We start from the raw sequence: 18765 nt of genomic DNA, 5'->3' as shown, positions 1-18765 counted from the left end.
ATAGAAAATAAAAGTGCAACATCTTAATTTTTAATTCATTATGAAGGTAATACTGTGAAGATACAAATTTTTATTGATCCAAGGGACCAATTAGTTGCTGTTTATGTGCCAGCGCCTCATCATAAGAAACTGATCTAGTGTTTCTTCAGTAGAAGGGCCGGGAGCGTTGGCCCCTGTCTGCCCCTCTGTAGAGCCGCCAATGCCTGGGATGCCTCCCATACCAGTAGCTGGCGATGGATAATGTCTAATGGTTGTTATGGAAGATTGGTGACCCCAAGAGGTCACTCTTTGATGCAGTTTCAATTGCAATAGGGATTGAATATATTATTTTTTAAGCTCCATTCACGTCCTCTGCACTGTGTAGAGGAAGATTAATATCCACCGTTAAACGGGTCTCTGCAATCTCAAACAAAAAGTCATGGATTCCTGAAGTTTGTAGGAACTGAAATAATCTAAAAAAATTTACCATAAAAAAAACATCTCAGTTGCATTTATTTTACAGAAACTGAAAGTTTAGCCATGGCTATTATATTAACAAAAACAAATACTTCCTAATTGGGTTTTTTTCTACCCTCTGGATAAATGTGGTAAAATTAAAAATTTTATTTTTCAATGGAGGATAAAGCTACTTCAATAAAAAAATGAATGTAAATGTTCTTGCTAAGCTGCATACAGTAGACTAGTAAATTTCACTCTTTGAAGGCAGCATGAACAGATAATAACATTATTTCATATTTCTAAAACTAATTATGTGGTTTTGTCAAATTTGTATCTACTTAAATGTTATGTTTTATATCTCTGTACAAAGACAAAAAAACATTGGGTGTTGACAGGATGGCATGTTGCTCTGCATACCATCTGATCCGCTGTTACTCATACCAGACTCCGTTGCTATTTGTGTGACTAATAAGCAGCTTCATTCTTCATTCATTGGTTGTTATTGGGAAACAGTCAGATTGTTATTGGCTTCAGACTCCTCAGACTTTTCAAGACCACTCCTATGCTGTCTTGAAAACAATATCTATGGGTTAGGATTACCTATTGTTATGCTTAAATGAGATGCTTTGTGTCTGATTTGCCACGTCGCAACTTTGCTTTGGTATTTTCATTTTGGACTTATCTGACTTTATGCGCAGTGAAAACTCAAAAGGGCTACTTCACCATTTTAGTTTTTAGTCTAGACAATTTTAAACTGGACCTTTTTGTTTTTAAGCTGTGTGGTAAAAGAATATTTTTTGTTCCACAATGACAAAGACATGCATTTAGTTTAGGCTACTCCAGTTCTTAATAACAAGTCCAAAATTGATTGATTTTGAAAAAATGCCTGAATTGTTTTGGTCCAGATGGAAAAATAGACATGAAATGCCTATAAATCATTTTGGAAACCAATTCTAGTATTGTTTATTTAGCCTACACATAATAAGATAATAAGACACAATTGCGATTAAATTCAAATAACTATTCGTCCCTCAGATGCAATTTCAAGGCACAAGAGTATTTAAAATGGACTCAAATGAAGTCACACAATAGACTTCATAAAATTCGCACATAATAATAAATGTATATAAATAAAAATGCAGTGTAATTTGTGACTATGGACAGTGTGAAGTAATTATGTTGCTCAAATGGATAGAATGTTGTAAAAACTACAGAAAAATAAATCTGGAAATTTCCTTCAGGTATTTTAAAAAAACAAAAAAATGTACCCTGAAATGAAGAAAGAAAATTGACAGTTTGACTGAATTACATCTGTACTGAAAGCAAGACCACACAAGCATTTATTATTTCTTTTAAGTCTGCTCCTAACTACAAAGTTTTCAATTTACACTCTAAACCCATGTTTCTCAGCTGTATTTTGGGAATACCTCTTAGGAAACAACAACACCTCCTTTGAGTGGGCAGAGCATTACTCATTCATATGTTTCCTGTCTAGATTTCTTCCAGCTAGTTTTGGAAAATTTACTCACCCTTCTCTGACAGGTCGCTCTACGTAACCCTCCGCCTACTCACAGTCTGCTCACAGTTCAGCTAATCTCCTCTCCTGCAGTTGCTGTTGACTGAATATCCTGCCTGTCTAGTCGGGGAGAGGGAGTTGGCTCTATATTGTTGTTGTTTGTTCACGATAAGCATGGAAACTCATTAATCCAGCAGGCTTGTACAACAAAGCTCATGTCACCTGTTTACCTTTCGGCTGATTGCACAAGTGGAAAACTGATACTAACATCTCCGAGACACTGATATCGCCTTCCATATGTTGTTCATTTTACGATGCGTTTTTAATCTCTTTGTATAACCACAAACATCAGACTTCAACATAATTGAAAATCTTAATAATTTATTAGTTCGCCATAATGTTTGGCAGCCAGATTTGTGTGGCTGTTACGACTTTCTAAATATAGTACCTGTAAAACAACTGTCATGTTTTGTTTTTCCCAGGAACTACCACGTGTTTTACTACCTGCTGCTTGGTGCTTCAGAGGAAGAGAGAACAGAGTTTAAACTGCTGCCGCCTGAAGAGTACTTCTACCTCAAGCAGGTACAAAGTACTCTAAACTTCATTTAGTCTCCCTTGTGTTCCTTCCCACTTCTGTTCAATAAACTCCACCTTCAATGTTTTAATTAGCCACAAGCTGGAAAAAATTAGTATTTTAGTCTCTGAAATGGACTTTGAAAGGATTTGCCGCTCGTGAAAGCTGCCAAGCGTCTGAATAAGCTGTTGTGTACACTCTGAGCTCGCTCCACACATGTGCTTTGCATGTTAATGGGACCGCCTTTGTTGCGTCTTCCTTTTCACAGCCCTCTGTTCCCTGATCCCTTTTTCCTCCAGGTTGGCCATTTTAGGTTTTGTGATCTCACTTTTATTTGTTCCTCCCAACCAACCGCATTCCCTCTTTGCAGGAGAATTTTAAGATCGAAGATGAGGAAGATTTGCGTCATGAGTTTGAGAGGCTGCAGCAGGCGATGCAGATGGTTGGCTTCCTTCCAGCCACAAAGAAACAGTGAGTTAAGCAGTGATCAGTTTGTGGTTCCTAAAGTCTGGAAAACTAGGGGAATGGATTTGAGCAATTTTCAGCTTTGGTTAAGAGTGGAAAAGGAAATAAAACTTGGAAGAATGTTTTCATTTCCATCTGTCCATCCATTCTTCAGTATTTCTGTCCATCTTCTATTCATCCATCCATCCAGTTTTTTAACCATCCATCATTCAATCCATTTGTTTGATCATCAGACGGATGGATCCTTGTATTCATCCGTTTGTCTCATTCATCCGTACATCAACACATCTGCATTTAAATCCTAACCATTGAATAAATATCATTAACAAATCCATAGTTAACTATTTTCCTAGAAGGACTAAAAGCTTTGAGAATTTGAGTCTTTTATGTGGAAAATGCTTAAACATCGTCTGAAATTAAATTTTTATTGTATGAGCGCACTCTGTTTAAATGTCTTTAAAGACGTGCTATAAATGTGTTGTGGAGCAAATTGCATCTTATTCTCTGATTTAAAGTATTTCTTTAATTTATTGAGTCACATGACCAAAGAAATAAAAAACTTGTCATCAGCTCTGAATGGATGGCCTAACGAAGCAGTTTAATAACCCCTTCAATTTCTCTGACCTCAATCAGATGTGTAGAGTGAAGCACAGTCGCAACATCTGTCATGTGACTATCTAGTCGTTTTCAGTCTATGTCATCATTTATTATTGTGTTGCAGGATCTTCTCTGTGCTGTCTGCTATCCTGTATCTTGGCAACGTGACGTACAGAAGGAAGTCATCGGGTCGGGATGAAGGGTTGGATGTAGGCCCACCTGAAGTCCTGGCTACCCTCTCTGACCTGCTGAAGGTGATATGATGATTTTAATGCATCATTTTGTCACTGGCGGTTTGCAGTGGAGTCACACCGTAAGACTGTGTGCTTATCCTCAAATAAGTGACAGAAAGATCCCTGATAAGTTGGTTGAAAACAAAGTAAATAGAAGTAGAATTTGGAGTGACAGCATAAATTCAGTAAAAATGCATGATTGCTTTTTAATGAGCGAAAAAATTTCACAAAAAATAAGCCAAGACTAATAAGCACAATTTGCATTGAACTCTTTGGGTTTATTGGATTAGATTCTTGGTTAATTGTTTTATATTTCAATGTTTTGACAAATTATACACAAGGTATATCCTTGGTTACATTTTCACATGTTGTGATAAGATGTTAGCTTATAACTCATAGTAACACTACCTTAAATACTTATGATGTCTGGAGCAAAGTGGAACGTAAAAAAAATTGTTGTACCACACTTAGCTTCTTGTTCTGTTATCCAAAATATAGAAAGAAGGAACTTTTACGTTAGTTTATATTTACACAATATTTTATCTTTGATTTGCCACATTGCAACTCTTTCTACTGCTCGACTTCCCATCTAGATGTGAGAAAGTATTGTTATGTGTGTTTTGGAAAAACACACATAAAAAAAAGGCTTAAATGTAGATTTCTTCATTTTCATGGCCAGTGTTTCGGGTTGCATCTTTAATCTTCGTGTTTGTTAATTTCAGGTCAAAGAGGAACTGCTGGTCGAAGCGCTGACGAAGAGGAAAACGGTGACTGTCAACGACAAGCTGATCCTCCCCTACAGCCACTCTGAGGTAAACTCCGACCACAAGAACGTTTCTTCAAACTCTCTTTATCTTCCTCTTTGCTGCTCAGACACCTGATGCACACTTCTTCTTTTCACCTCAAAACCCTGAAGTCTGATAAAGTTGCATCACGTGAAGTCCTTTGTTTCTACCTTCAGGCGATCACAGCCAGAGACTCCATGGCCAAGTCTCTGTATGGCGCCTTGTTTGACTGGATTGTGCTGCGCATCAACCACGCACTGCTCAACAAGAAAGACATGGAGGAATCTGTTCCCGTAAGAAAGCAGCACACATAACCCGCGATTAACCAAAACCAGTTTAACATCAAGCTACATGTGAATGAATTATGCTTCAACGTTGTCTTCCAGTGCTTGTCCATTGGTGTTCTGGACATTTTTGGCTTTGAGGACTTTGAAACCAACAGCTTTGAGCAGTTTTGCATCAACTATGCAAACGAGCAGCTGCAGTACTACTTTAACAATCACATTTTTAATCTGGAGCAGGTGAGTAGTTGCTTTTTTTACATTTTTGATTCAAATCCTAACTTCATAGTTGATAAACTGACCCATCAAATCTTCTAATTAAGGATAATTTAGCTAATTTATTGCATCAATCACAGTGGAGTAGGTATTAGAGATGTAGAGATTTTTATTCCAGCAGTTAAAAAAATTTATTTCAGCAAAAACAATTTAAACAAGCCTGTGCTAAAATGTTTTTGTGTTTTTATTTGGTGGTTTGGGGAATCGAATCATTTGAGACGAGCTTGTTGACCAAAAATGGTTTTTCCTACCGCGTTCAGGAGGAGTACCAATCAGAGGGAATCACCTGGCACAACATTGACTACACAGACAATGTGGGCTGCATCCACCTCATCAGCAAGAAACCCACAGGCCTGTTGTACCTTCTGGATGAGGAGAGCAAGTAAGGACAGTTGCACTCATGCATGTCAGAGGAATAAAAATAAAAACTTCATTTCTTCTGATTTAAATTTTTCTCAACCCTCGTCTTTCCTCTGCACCTCCAGTTTTCCACATGCAACAGATAAGACCCTGCTGGCCAAATTCAAGCAGCAGCACCAAGGAAACAAGTACTTCATACCCACCCCAGTCATGGAACCTGCCTTTGTCATTCAGCACTTTGCAGGGAAAGTCAAATATCACATCAAGGTATGATGGCAGCTACTTCATTCAAATTCAGGTACAAGTGTTTCTGCCTCCAATGGTCTCATTACCTGTAACCTCATCAGGATTTCCGGGAGAAGAATACGGACCACATGCGTCCAGACATCGTGGCGCTGTTGCGCAGCAGCGACAGAGCCTTCGTGCGGCAGCTCATCGGCATGGACCCGGTGGCCATGTTCCGATGGGGCATCCTGAGAGCCACAATCAGGGGCCTCGCCGCTTTCAATGAGGCGGGTCGCTCCTGGGCCTCAAAAACAGCAGGTAAACCTGCTAATAATCAGCTATTTGAAGGGACAGGGTTCACGGTTCTGTGCATCAGTTATTGAAAGCTTGACAGGATAATTTCCAGCCAACATATGAGACTTGGAAAAATACCGGGACGTACCATCTTTGATGACAAAATGTAGAAAATATGATTCAAAGGTAAATTAGGATCCCAAACTCGGTCTGTGTGTCTCATTGGGACATATGAACATTTACTATCAATTGTAACAACATTGAAATATTTAGGTAATGTGCAAAATTAAATTTTAAAAATACAATTTCTGATGAGAAATTATGGCACTCCTCCGGTTATTCCCACTAAGTGACTAAAATTACACACAGATGTGTCACAGAATGTAAAATCACCCATTCATCCAACTGCTGCCAAAATGCCCAAGTCTGAACCACACTCTCCCTGAAAGCGAAACGCAAAATGCTTAATGGAGCTTGCAAAGGGGCGTGGCAGTGGCACAGGGGTAGAACCCAATTGAACGGGTTCGAGACCCGGCCTGTTGACTTTTGCTGCATGTCTTTCCGCTCTCACAGCCTGCTTTTCTGTCAGATCACTGCCATATACAGGCCACTAGAGCCAAAAAAAACCTTTGAAAAAAAACTTTTGTAGTAAGAGGGCAAAAGGGAAACTTTTTTGTTCCAAAAAAATGTCAAAGCTTTACTGAAGTTTTCCAAAAGGAACACAGACGAAGACCAGGACTAATTTGGACAGATTAGTCTAATATGTAATTATTTGGACAACAGAACAGAGGACAAGTTTGACTTAAAGCAAATACAGCATTCCAGAAAACAAACCTCATTCAAGCTGAGAAGTATGGAGAGGGAAGTGTCATGATTTGGGAATGCTGTGCGTTCCCTAGTTAGCTCACCACTGACAGACCATCAGAAGAATTAAAAAAAATTTTAACTGGAACAGAATCGGAAAACAATTGGACCCTATTGACTGACAATAACACACAGAATGTGCCAGTAATTCACCAAGGACCGGTTAAGAAAACAAAGACTGAAAGTCCACTAAAAGAAGTCTTTCTCTGAACTTTTACCTCATGTATAAAGCAAGATTTTGGTTTAAATTCTAGTGTAATGAGCAAAACAAGGAACATTTTTATTAAGTGCAATCCAATATTTCTGTTTTCCAGAGATTAAAACATGAGATTAGGAACATTTTCAACTTGTTAAAATAAGCTAAAACATTCGCCTAAGCTCTTCCACCTCTCTACAAATTCTGCACTGCAATATGGCATCTTTATATTGCAGGTTGTGTATAATAACTTCACAGAATCTCATTTTAAAATCTCCCCTTTAAAACCGTCCCTTTAAAAACGTCAGTTTTCTCCTGATGCAGAAAGATAGAAAGGTAACGTCATGCAGATGCATTTGAACTGCAGCTTCAGCAGACAGCAGATGTCCTACTCTGTAATTAGCTTTAAGGTCAGCATGAAAAATAAAGGCGGTCACAAACTTCTGAGAGTTTCTCTGCAATTCTGACTCCCTCTGCTTATTTTCAATCTTTTATAAGTCGTCCAGTGACGTATTTAAAAGGAGCGCAACAAACTTAATAGACTGGTCAAAGCGAAAAGCAGAAAATCTGCTTCTAGTGACGCACGTTTTGATTATTTACTGGCTTCTTATCTGATTTTTAGGTGTTATCCGTCCAGCATCCAGAACTCCTTTAGGAGAGTTGCAGCGCTCCAACACCCCGATAGAACGAATGTACAAGTAAGTCATTTGCATCGATTGTTGAAAAGCTTTGTTCTCACTTTTTTCTGGAGTGGATCTGTCTGCTGCGAGAGCTGGTTTTGCACCCTTTGTGGTTGATACCTTTTGTTTCACGTAAAATCAGCAAAATATTCTCTTTTCGTGCCATTTGGAAATGTTACACCTGTTATTTTATGGGCCACCACTTTAATCTTGTTGTGCTGAGTGAGATGAGGATGGATATTTGTAAAACGTCTTTAAATCTTCCTCCCCCTCATCTCAGTCACCCATATCCTCCCCACCTCTTGGTGACCCCAGTGTGTGGGTTCTCTCCTCTTCCTCTTCCCTCCACAGACGAGCTTCTATGCTCGATTTCTACTTTGATCACTCAGAGGAGCGCCCTCTAGAGGCCTTTGAAGACATCTTTGCTAGCTATGAGAATAAGAAGTAAGTGAATTTGGTGGAAAGCAGAGAAGAATGAGGACAAGAGGCCAAGCAGGAAGAAGGAATTAGTTGTTGCTTTTTCGGTTTGTTCTGCTTTCTGAGTTTGCTCTCATTAAATCATGTCAGGTCTAATTTGATGTAATGTTGTTTTTAGAGAAAAAGCGGGGGGTTTTCTTATATTTCGGCATCTGTATTTTTGACATATGAGATTCGGCAGTATAAGGAAGTTCAGATCAGCTGTATAACACTTTAAGCAGAATAAAAAAGTTCCCCTTTCACTTGCATTTCCAGTCTTCCCTTAGTGCAATTCTCTTCCTTTTTATGTACTTTCCAAAGCCCCTCCTCAAATCTATCATTTGGACGTTTATTATTGGAGCTGCAGAGCACAGAACAGTGTTTGTGCAGGCTTTCGTTGAGTAGCCACTCAGATTAGCTGTGATGCCTTAAAAGCTCACAGTTCTTCAAATACACGCAGAGAGGCCAGGCCAAATATGCAAACACAACCATGAGAGCTTTCTCAGAAGCTAATCAAACCACGAACGCTAGTTTTGTATTGTTGGGCTCATGTGCTGCAGATTTATTTCATTATGGGAGAATTAAACATGAAGGACTGTTTCCTTCCCTGCCTGACCTCTGTGTTCATGGTCAGAATAAGGAAAGCACTGCATGGACTCTCTTTGGGACACAGGAAAAGTCTCCATATTAACCCCACCAGCCACAGTTAAGGGACCACACATGCAACCACTACTTTACCCGTAACAAGCCAGTAACAGCCACAGCATGGAAACAGCCAGCCGGCAAGCAACTCCGATCCTCAGCTCAGTTCTGCATGTTAACCAGCACAGTGACAGGGATACGCAGATGTGTGACAAGCCTTAAAATAAATTAATATTTTACTGCACTAGTATAATCCAACATTTAATTTCAGTACGTTTATTTACTAGAGGGTGAGGGGGAAATACCACGTTAAGAAAATTGCTCTACTCTAGTGAGTACTTTGCTCAACCGTCTTTTAACCAGTAGGACCGAGTCTTCTCTAATATTTCCCTCTCTCTCTATTTTACAGCCCTGTAAAATATTAGAGAGAGAGAGAGGGTTTGTTCCTCTTTATACAATCCATCTAAATTCCTCAGTGTATAGAACCTACTTTCCACCACCACACAGGTTTTCAGGTTTACATCTGCAGACATTTCTGTGAAGTTTCATCTTGTAGCTTAGTGAAAAAGAAATTAGTCTTTGCATCATGTTGTATTTATTCCGCAGGGAAACAAAACAAATCCTGGAAGTTACTACAAATTAGGGCTGCAACTGACCATTGTTTTAGCTATCAATTAATCTATCGATTATTGTGACGATTAATTTGATAAAAAATTTGGCACATCTGCGGATTTTTCCTTTATGCCTTTTTTACACAATATTAGAAACATGGGAATATATCAGGCCTTTCAGCTTAACATTAACACAGTGCAGGGCTGATCTGTTGATTAAACAATTAATAATTGGATAGCAAAATATGTTTTATCCATTTTTTGTTTACAAAATTTGAACCAGGTGAAGCTAAAACTGCCACTAGAGGAGGTTTGGGTAAAAAATATTTACATACAAAGGGGTTATTTTATCTTCAATGCTGGATGTATCAATCGTTTGTACATTTTTGTCTTAATTACTTCTCTGAGTATCTTGTTCGTTCAGAAATTGGCCCTTTTCTGTGAGTTTGTAGACTCCAGTTACCAATTCTTTATTTAATAAATTAGCTGATAATTATTTAATCAATTGATTCACCTCAATTAATCCGATTAATTGTTTCAGCCCTACTACAATCTTAAAGTAAAAAGTATAAACAATGCCTCAGTTACATTTATTTTTAAAAGGACTGTCAGTGGCACCGTTAATGAGAGTTTTATTTGAACACAATTACTATTTGGATACTGCATTTATTTTGTATTTATTAAATAAATGTGCTCAAATTAGAAGTTGGATTTTTATACTTATTTCACCTTGAGATAATGCAATTGTGACCAGATCACCTACTCTTAAGACTTTTTACACATCTTGAGCAAGGGTGCCAAAAAATGTCTGTCTGTGTATGTATGTGTGTGTGTGTGTTTGTGAAAAATCCTCTAAATACACCCGTTTCTGATTCTGCTTGTGTGGGGATCTTTCTCTGTTTTCATAAAGGATGTGACAGAATGGTTGGGTGGTCTTGTGGTTTCATGATCGACAGGAGAACGTATTTTGCCTTACAGATGAGCAGCGTGTGAAACCTGTGTGTTTCTCATGTTATCTGACCCCCAGCCATTCTGCACTGTGTGTTTTTTGTCTTGGGTAACTGTTTTCGGTATGTTTCTTTTGGAGGTGACCTAACAGTGGTGTTTTTTCCAACTGTCCTTTCCTTTTATTTTGTCTCTTTCTGTCTTTTCATACTACTCCCGCTCTCCCTTCTCCTCCATTTCTGCCTTTTTTTCTTGTGTGTGTGTGTGTCTGGTGCGTATATCAGAGAAATGCATTCAGAGATCATCAGCTCCATAAAGAACTTGCAGCTGGACGGGGAGGACCCTCGCAAGCTGTTGCAATCCTGGGGTCGCCTCCGCTTCCCGCGCCACGTCCTCCAGTGAGTCTGCAGACAGAGCCGACATCGGCTCTGCTCCAGATCGCTCCAGTCCTGATCCGCTCAGACTGAACATGCTCTGACATTTGTTTACAGCAGAACATTGCTGCTTCTTCATCGTGCATCTTGTGATTAGCTTTATTTGAGTCTGAGAGTTTGAGAAGCTGCTTTTGTTGAGGCCTGAAGATGCAGTGAATAATTTCACTGCAGCATGAAGCCCCACGAAAGCTTTTCAGCATGGTAGAAATCGCTGCAGTGTGATGCATCCCCACAGAGAGGAACGCAATGGTGCAGTGCCTGGCACATATTTATACCCCGATTAATTGCAATTCACAACACAAAATAGTTCATAACAAAGTGGAAAGAGAAGAAAACATGATTTATGATTTTGATTTTTTTTTAAAATCTGACGATTGTGGGTCACAAATGTGACGTGCCAAAACTCGATAGAAGCCATCTGTTTGTAGCTCTGGCTGTATTATTAGGACTGTTGTTCTGTTGCTAGTTGAACATCTGCCACAGATACACAGCTTTAACTTTGTAGGGTGTGAAAAACACTGCAAATTTCTATCATGCTGCAACCAGGGGAGCATGTCCGTCATTCTGTGGCCTGATTAGAATCATATTCCATCTTTTGCAGCAAGCTTCGTCTTCCTCTTCAACATTTGTTCTTTATCAGTGTCGGGCATCTTCGTCATTCATCCCATCTAGGTGCAAGCCTTGATTCCATCACTCAATGACTGCATGAAGAAGTCGCCCGGCCGTACTAACCTCCTGCTTGACCGCTCCATCTTCAAACCTTTGTGCTTCATCTCTGAACTCACTCTGCATCTTTTTCTCTGTTTGTAGGAAAAACAAGAATGTCAGGCAGAAGCAGGCCATCCCAAAGGTAAATACTTCTCATTTAAAAGCTGTTTTATAAGTTTGATCCAATACATCTACAATCGGGATGCTAATCAATCTGGTTTGTGCAGAGTTTGCTGGATTCGCAGTCTCTGAAGTTCATCGTGAGTCTGACGCTGCACGATCGTACCACAAAGTCTCTGCTCCACCTGCACAAGAAGAAGAAGCCGCCCAGCATCAGTGCTCAGTTCCAGGTAATCAAAGTGTTAGCTGCAGGGTAAATACCTGTGTTTCCCTGAAACTACATCAAACCTCTTGTTTTGTTTTTTGTTGTTGTTTTCCTCAGAACTCTCTAACGAAACTCTTAGAAACTCTGAACAAAGCCGAGCCTTTCTTCATTCGCTGCATCCGCTCCAATGCGGAGAAGGTGAGTCTCAACCGGTGATGAGTTGTTCCCGAAGTGTGGAGCTTTCTCCAACCACACTTATGATGTAACCATTTGTTCGCATGAGCAGAAGGAGATGCATCTGGACCAGGCGTTAGTGCTGCAGCAGCTGCATTACACAGGGATGCTAGAAACCGTCCGCATCAGAAGGTCCGGGTACCCGGCCAAGTACACCTTCCAGGTAAGGTAGATCTGCTCCTCTTCGTCAGGGATGCAGTTCAGTTTAAAGCCATGAATAAATTAAAACATAAAGATTATAATTTATAATGCTTGTAGAAATGTTCAGGGTTCCTAATTCTGCACAATAAAACAATATATACTGCAATATTGAGTGTTATGAATTAATCTTCAGCTACATAATTAATCTTGTACCCGTATTTGTTCTTTGTTTGGTTTATTTAGGAGTTTTTAGAGCAGTTTAGGGTTCTGCTGCTGAAGAACTCCTCCGCCTCCAAACAAGACATTGCAGATCTGCTGGAGAAGAAAATGGGCTTCAACCCAACAACATACCAGATCGGCAAGACCAAGGTGCCAACATGCTCATCTAAAAGCAATAGCTTAAGAAAAACATGTATTTGATTGACTGAACTCAGTCTTTCATGAAAGCATATAGGAGCTGTTTATGACCTCACATCACAAGAAGCATTTCGTTCGTATTTCATGATTAAAGCCGTTCTACTGCTGCTAGACGGACCGGCTCACCTTTAGGGAACATTAACAACAAACATTGAATTGTATAAAACATGTTTAAAAGTTGAATACTTTTAGTCATATGCAGTATTAATGATTTCATATTATGCAGTGTTCTTACACTGTATTATAATCAGAAGATTCCCTCAAATGCTTCAAATCGGCTCGTGGGTAGACTTTTCAGAAATAATAACTTCAAAATTCATCAACCTAAACTAAGTATTGCAGGAAATGAGGGCATATATGGTTACATTACTCCAAATTATATTACATCCAGTCACCGTCTGCTTTTGTGCAAATTAATTTCATCTTTAAGGAAGGCAGGTGATATAATAGCACTTCTGCAATGAAATCTATTAGGTTTTGATGAAAGCATCTCATTAAGACTTAAGAAATAATAACATGTCCATTTTATGTCTTGTTCCTAAACTTTTGTCTTAAAGGTGTTTTTCTTATTAAACTCTTCCCTCTAACTTTCACGTGTTCTTGCTGCAGGTCTTCTTGAAGGAGCTGGAGCGACAGCAGCTGCAGGACATGCGGCACAGAGAAGTGATGCGGAAGATCATCTTCCTCCAGCGCTGGTTCAGAGCTCACCTGCAGAGGAACGAGTTCGTAGAAATGAGAAGAGCAGCCATCTTGATCCAGGTAAACCGGATGCTCTGTTCAGGTTTTTCAGCTCTCGCTTTAATGCACTTGTTGCTTCTTTCCTGTTGAATAACCAACCTGAGGTTCTGTCTGTTAGGCTTCGTGGCGCAGGTACTGCAGAAAGGAGCAAAGGCGACGGGCAGCTACTGTGATCCAAGCTGTGTGGCGAGGACACAGACAGAGATCCGAGTACCACCGACAAAAACACGGAGCAACAAAAATACAAGCTCTTGTCAGAGGACACTCGGCGCGCAGGAGGTAAATACTGAGCAAGTCCTATCATAACAACAGGAATCCTATAAATATTAACAATTTTGGATTTTAATTTAGGCTTATAACTGATGTGGGTAAGATTGAGAAGCTTTTCTTTATTTTGCTCTTCTCTTTCTTTTGTTTTTCTTTCACTCGTTCTTTCTTTCTGCCCTTTCTGTCTTTCCATCTTCATCTCCTTTTTTCTGCCTTTCTGGTAAATATAGTTTCCATGTATAAAGAGAATATTAGCTTTTATATTTTTAAATGTGCAAAAAGTACAAATAACTCTGGAATCCTTCTTCTGGAAATATCAAATGTTTATGTGAAAAAATGTGTGGAGATGCTGCTATTAGTATCTGACCAAATATTTCTGTTCATTTCAGGTGTAGGTCTATTCGTGAAGAGAAAAGAAAGGAAGAGGAGGAGGAGGCCAGGAAAAGAGAAGAGGAGAGGAGAATGAGAGAAAAGGAGGAAGAGGCCAGGAGAAAAGCAGAAGAGGAAGAGAGACTGAGAATAGAAGAAATGAAGAGACGAGCAGAGAAGGAAGCGGCAAGAAAAGCCCAGGAAACCCAGAAAAAACTGGCGGAAAAGGTGCAAAAAGAGGCGAGAGAGCCTCAGACGAGAGAGGATCCAGACATTGAGCTAGTTACAGAGGAGAAGCTGGATGAAAACGTCCCAGAGGAGGAGCAGAGGAAGGATGAAGAGATGGAGGATGAGGACTTGGATCCTTGTGGTACGGAAGCTGAGGCTGGACCCCAGCTAGATGAAGATCATGAACCTGGTCTGGCTCCAAACGCACCTACAGGCATTTCCCCCCATCAGGAGGATAAAAAGTCCAGCACTACCGCCACAACATCTCTGCATGCTGAACTGAAGCGGCCGCAGCCCGGCCTCATCAGCAAGGTCCCTTCGTCCAGGAGCCTGGAGAAGCGGGAGCAGAGGAGACGAAGAGGCCTGGAGCACAGCCAGAGAGAGTCTGAACGGGCCGCCTCCTCCTCATCCTCATCTTCAGCCACCAACCGAGACCAGACGTCCCCGACGAAGAGCCAGAACCAGGAGACGTCCAAGCTGAAGGAGCGTTCGGACAGCAAGGAGCTGGACCAGTATACCTTCGTGGCCTGGAAGAAGAAGGAGGGGAAAACCTCTCCCCCCTCCGCCGGCCCCGTCCGTCCATCCACGTTACCGCTGCATCCCGCCGACTCCACACAGGACAAAAACGGTTTAGGGGAAGGCGTCGGGGTGGTGAACCTGCAGCGGCGCTCTGGAGCCATAAAGGAGAAACCTGAGAAATGGAAAGGAAGGAGGAGCAACGGGGAGAGCTCTGAGAGCACCGGGTCGCCTCCACTTCACAGCAAAGAGGAGACTACAAAGAAACCACCGCTGTACGTCTGACACTACACTGATCACTCCTCTGTTACTGTTTTAAACCATATGTGTCAAACTCAAAGCCCACGGGCCAAAATCAGCCCGCCATTGTTATTTCTGTGGCCCTTCAGTCACCAGAGGGCCACTTAAATGGAGCTTCAAGATAATAGTTTTTTTAAAACGGGCAGTATTATGTAAAATATATATTTTTGAGCTTTACATCATGTTATAATTTTATTCCCTCATCAAAAACATATCAGGAGTGTTGCTTTGTTTCTGTCATACATGTTTGAGAAATCCTTTAATCTCCATGGCAACCATTCAGCTGTGCGAAACGCCTGATAGACCAAGCAGCAGCAATTAGCAAACACCTGGTGGAACTGCTCATCTGCTGAGCTCATTATGAGTTACTTCTTAGTGCAACGCTGGTAAAAACGTTAAGTTATATAAAGGAGCAATGTTGTTATGGCCATCTGCATGCAAAGTGTTGGAAACAGTAGTTTCTTAAAGAGACAGAGGCCCAATTTAAATTACGAAGTCAAATTTCTTTTACGTCATTTTGATATATTCAGCGTTTTTATAGGGATAGTGAGTGATATAAAATGATACAATGTGTCTAAAACACATAATACTGCCCCATTAAATATTATTTTATTAGTATTTGTGTAAATTACTTAAATGCCAAATAAAATATTGTTAAAGGTGCTCATCGAATGCAGAAAAAGCTAAATTTCTTAACAGCTAATTTTATCAATAATTTCTGCCACTTGTAGCCCTTTGAGGACATTAATGATTCATGATGTGACCCGAAATAAAAATTAGTTTGATATTTCTGTCTTAAACTGATAAACCTGAGCTGCTTTGTCTTTATCGCCTGCCTGCAGGAGGGACGTGTCCCACTCGTCCGTTGACAGTTTGTCTCCAAGCTCGGATGGAGCCTGGGCGGTTTCCGTCAGAGACCCCTGGACCGTGACCATCAGAGAGGTACCAGCAGGAAAATGCAGGATAAATCATAACAGACATTTTTCTGGAGTGTTATATTTTCATAACACTCCAGAGTTTGCATGTTCTCCCTGTGCATGCGTGGGTTCTCTCCGGGTACTCCTGCTTCCTCCCAGTCCAAAAACATGACTGTCAGGTTAATTGGTCACCTAAATTCTCCTTAGGTGTGAGTGTGTGTGCATGGTTGTTTGCACAACTGGCTCTGTGTTGCCCTGTTTTTCATATCTTGAGCTCTATGTCACACCACAAAATCAGAACAGAAGCTAACTTTAATCTGTTTTGTTTAATACTGTGAAACCAACCTCGGTTTTTTTTTTTTTTGGTTTTTTTTACTGAAATGTGTAGAACTGATGGAAAATGCAACAACTAGAATTTGGAAGAATGATGAACTCAGCTGGTGATTCCTTATTTACATGATTTATTTTTAAATTCTTCACTGGCTTTGTGACTCTGCAGGTAAATCATCCACAAGACGGTCAAGGGGACAGCTCCAGGTCCAGCTCCTTTAGGAAGAGACACCAGGACGGTTCTGGACAACCAGACTCACTTCCCTCTAACACGACCACACCAGACAAGTAGGTGGAAACATTTCTGAGTTTCACTGTGACATAAGAACAAAATAAACATACATTTATCTTGTTTTTGAGTTGTACAATACTGAGTTCACTCTGATCATCTCCACTGTTTCTATCCAGATAATCTTGATTGTGAAACATGTTTTTCTTATTTCGGAGGTGACGGTTTCTTTTGATTTTTTTCCTGCCCCACAGGTCTGGCGGTTTCTTCAGCAAGATTTTGAAGAAGAGATCCAAAGAGGCGCATACTCCAGACAACGGAGAGCTGACATTTGCTCAGAGTCTCAACGACAAGTCGATGCTTGGGGAAGGTAGAATCACTCAGATCTTTAGGTTTTCTTTCTGATTTTTTGCACACACGTTTCACGTTTTTTCAGCAGAGTTCATACAAAATCTGATTATAGTCTGGAAATAGATTTCAGTATTTTTCCAGTATTTGTTAATTCATCTTTTAGTTTGTGATAACATTTTGCATGCAATTATTAAATAAGTTGTAATTTTGAAGATTACTGTTCTTGCAATAAATTCAAAATGCTAATAAACCTCTGATGTGAATATTTAGGAAAGTAACACGGATGTTTTTAGTTTCATTTGAGAATCAATGTGTGCAGCTAAATTGAAGATGTTCCTATTTCACTTTTTTGTTTTGAGAATAACAGATAATGTCTGACTCTGCTCAGAGAGTTGGACTGCTTTTCTCTCATGTAATTTTCTACTTTCTAGTGCAAGCATCACGTTAGACTTGAAATAGGACAAAACCAATATACAAATATTGGTCTTGAGCAAGATGACGTAGCTTGTTTCAAGTCAATAATTCTTTATAATAATTAATGATAAAAAGTACTTTTTCCACTGGCAGATTATTTTCACTTATAATAAGACATTTTTCCCCTTGTTATAAGTGAAATAAATCTGTCAGTGAAACTACCTGTACTATTTGTAAGTTTGCTTTGTTTTATTTCATTTGTACAAAAGAATTTGCACTAGAAACTAGACCAATTTTTGACTTTTTACTTTTTTTTTTTTTTTTTACCCCTCCAAGGGGTCTTTTGTGGGCTCTAGTGTCCCTTATATGACAGTAGTCTGACATGAAACGGGGAAGGAGAGGGGGGAAGACATGCGGCAAATATTGTCGGGTCCGGGAGTCAAACCCGCGACAGCCGCGTTGAGGACTGAAGGCCTCCAAATATGGGTCGCGCTAACCACTACACCACCACGGCACGCCACAATTTCACGATTTTTGACCTTTTAATATCCGTTCGGCCTCTTTTGGCCCATTTTGCCAGAGGAAAATGAACTGATTTGTAATTACACAGCTTTTATATAGTGTGTTGATATTCTCAGACCACACCTTCCCTCACTACACAAATAGGATCAACTTTTATATTTTAATCCATTTGGATGCTTCAAAAATATGCATTAATGTATTTATCTTTGGTGTAAAACATTTCCACTCTACAGCGCTTCCCTCTGGCCCCTCGGTGCGTCCCGTTTCTCAGCCGCTCAGTGACCGAACGGGTAAAGGTATAGGCCGAAACCCTACGATTAAGATCAGCCGCGCCACCCGAGTTTCAGAGCATTGGGACGCCTCACTGGACCGAGTGATCGCCAACAGCAACGAGCTGCGGAACCTCGACGAGTTTCTGGGCAACCAGGTGAGCGAAAAGCAGCGAAGTGTCGACTCTTTGTTCGATTTGTTTAATCAGATTTATAAAACAAGACGTAACTTGTTTTTGCTGCTGTGTTAGGTGAATGATTTCCGCTCCAGAGGCAAGTCGCTGTCGCCTATAGAGTCCATCTTTGTCACCGCCACCATGCAGTTTAGAGAGCAGATCAAATCTATGTATTCTCTCTCAGTAAGTAGACTTGAAACACGCTTTATGAAACATGCTAATTAGTGTTAAAACACTTGCCTAAACTTCCTCTAAACTTTTACAGAATCCTACCATCGGCTACAAAGCGCTGATGACGGGCTTCAAGAATAAAGTGATCCACTTGGCCACAGACAAGCAGCAGGAAGATGTTCAGTTAGTGGTCAACCTGTTCCAGTCGGTCCTGGACGGTTTCATCAGAGGAGAGGTGAAGAAGGAGGAAGCCGAGCCCGTCAAGGTGAAA

At 40.2% G+C, this 18765-nt stretch overlaps 1 protein-coding gene across 10 annotated transcripts in view; it reads left to right on the top strand.

Moving 5' to 3' along the window:
* myo9b (myosin IXB) overlaps nucleotides 1–18765 on the top strand; it is a 70500-nt gene that overhangs the window by 42235 nt on the left and 9500 nt on the right. For 5 of the 10 annotated variants that reach the window (XR_003596768.1, XM_028026931.1, XM_028026929.1 and 2 more), the window contains exons 7-32: nucleotides 2437–2536; nucleotides 2899–2999; nucleotides 3715–3844; nucleotides 4546–4635; nucleotides 4785–4901; nucleotides 4995–5129; nucleotides 5426–5547; nucleotides 5651–5792; nucleotides 5873–6068; nucleotides 7727–7802; nucleotides 8100–8228; nucleotides 10723–10836; nucleotides 11683–11722; nucleotides 11808–11930; nucleotides 12023–12103; nucleotides 12192–12302; nucleotides 12524–12649; nucleotides 13307–13456; nucleotides 13554–13714; nucleotides 14092–15090; nucleotides 15958–16057; nucleotides 16532–16650; nucleotides 16846–16961; nucleotides 18112–18305; nucleotides 18399–18506; nucleotides 18589–18759. Coding sequence is in view for 9 of the 10 variants with exons in the window: in XM_028026931.1 (XP_027882732.1) it covers nucleotides 2437–2536; nucleotides 2899–2999; nucleotides 3715–3844; nucleotides 4546–4635; nucleotides 4785–4901; nucleotides 4995–5129; nucleotides 5426–5547; nucleotides 5651–5792; nucleotides 5873–6068; nucleotides 7727–7802; nucleotides 8100–8228; nucleotides 10723–10836; nucleotides 11683–11722; nucleotides 11808–11930; nucleotides 12023–12103; nucleotides 12192–12302; nucleotides 12524–12649; nucleotides 13307–13456; nucleotides 13554–13714; nucleotides 14092–15090; nucleotides 15958–16057; nucleotides 16532–16650; nucleotides 16846–16961; nucleotides 18112–18305; nucleotides 18399–18506; nucleotides 18589–18759 (4051 nt within the window). In the remaining variant the exon portion in view is untranslated. The remainder of the gene's footprint in view (nucleotides 1–2436; nucleotides 2537–2898; nucleotides 3000–3714; nucleotides 3845–4545; nucleotides 4636–4784; nucleotides 4902–4994; nucleotides 5130–5425; nucleotides 5548–5650; nucleotides 5793–5872; nucleotides 6069–7726; nucleotides 7803–8099; nucleotides 8229–10722; nucleotides 10837–11682; nucleotides 11723–11807; nucleotides 11931–12022; nucleotides 12104–12191; nucleotides 12303–12523; nucleotides 12650–13306; nucleotides 13457–13553; nucleotides 13715–14091; nucleotides 15091–15957; nucleotides 16058–16531; nucleotides 16651–16845; nucleotides 16962–18111; nucleotides 18306–18398; nucleotides 18507–18588; nucleotides 18760–18765) is intronic. The other 5 variants (XM_028026930.1, XM_028026933.1, XM_028026932.1 and 2 more) reach the window with 5 other exon arrangements.

This window comes from Xiphophorus couchianus, chromosome 9 (genome assembly GCF_001444195.1).
Source record: "Xiphophorus couchianus chromosome 9, X_couchianus-1.0, whole genome shotgun sequence".
Classification (NCBI taxonomy): domain Eukaryota; kingdom Metazoa; phylum Chordata; class Actinopteri; order Cyprinodontiformes; family Poeciliidae; genus Xiphophorus; species Xiphophorus couchianus.
The sequence above is the reverse complement of the archived record's forward strand: the minus strand, read 5'-3'. Positions and strand labels throughout refer to the sequence as shown.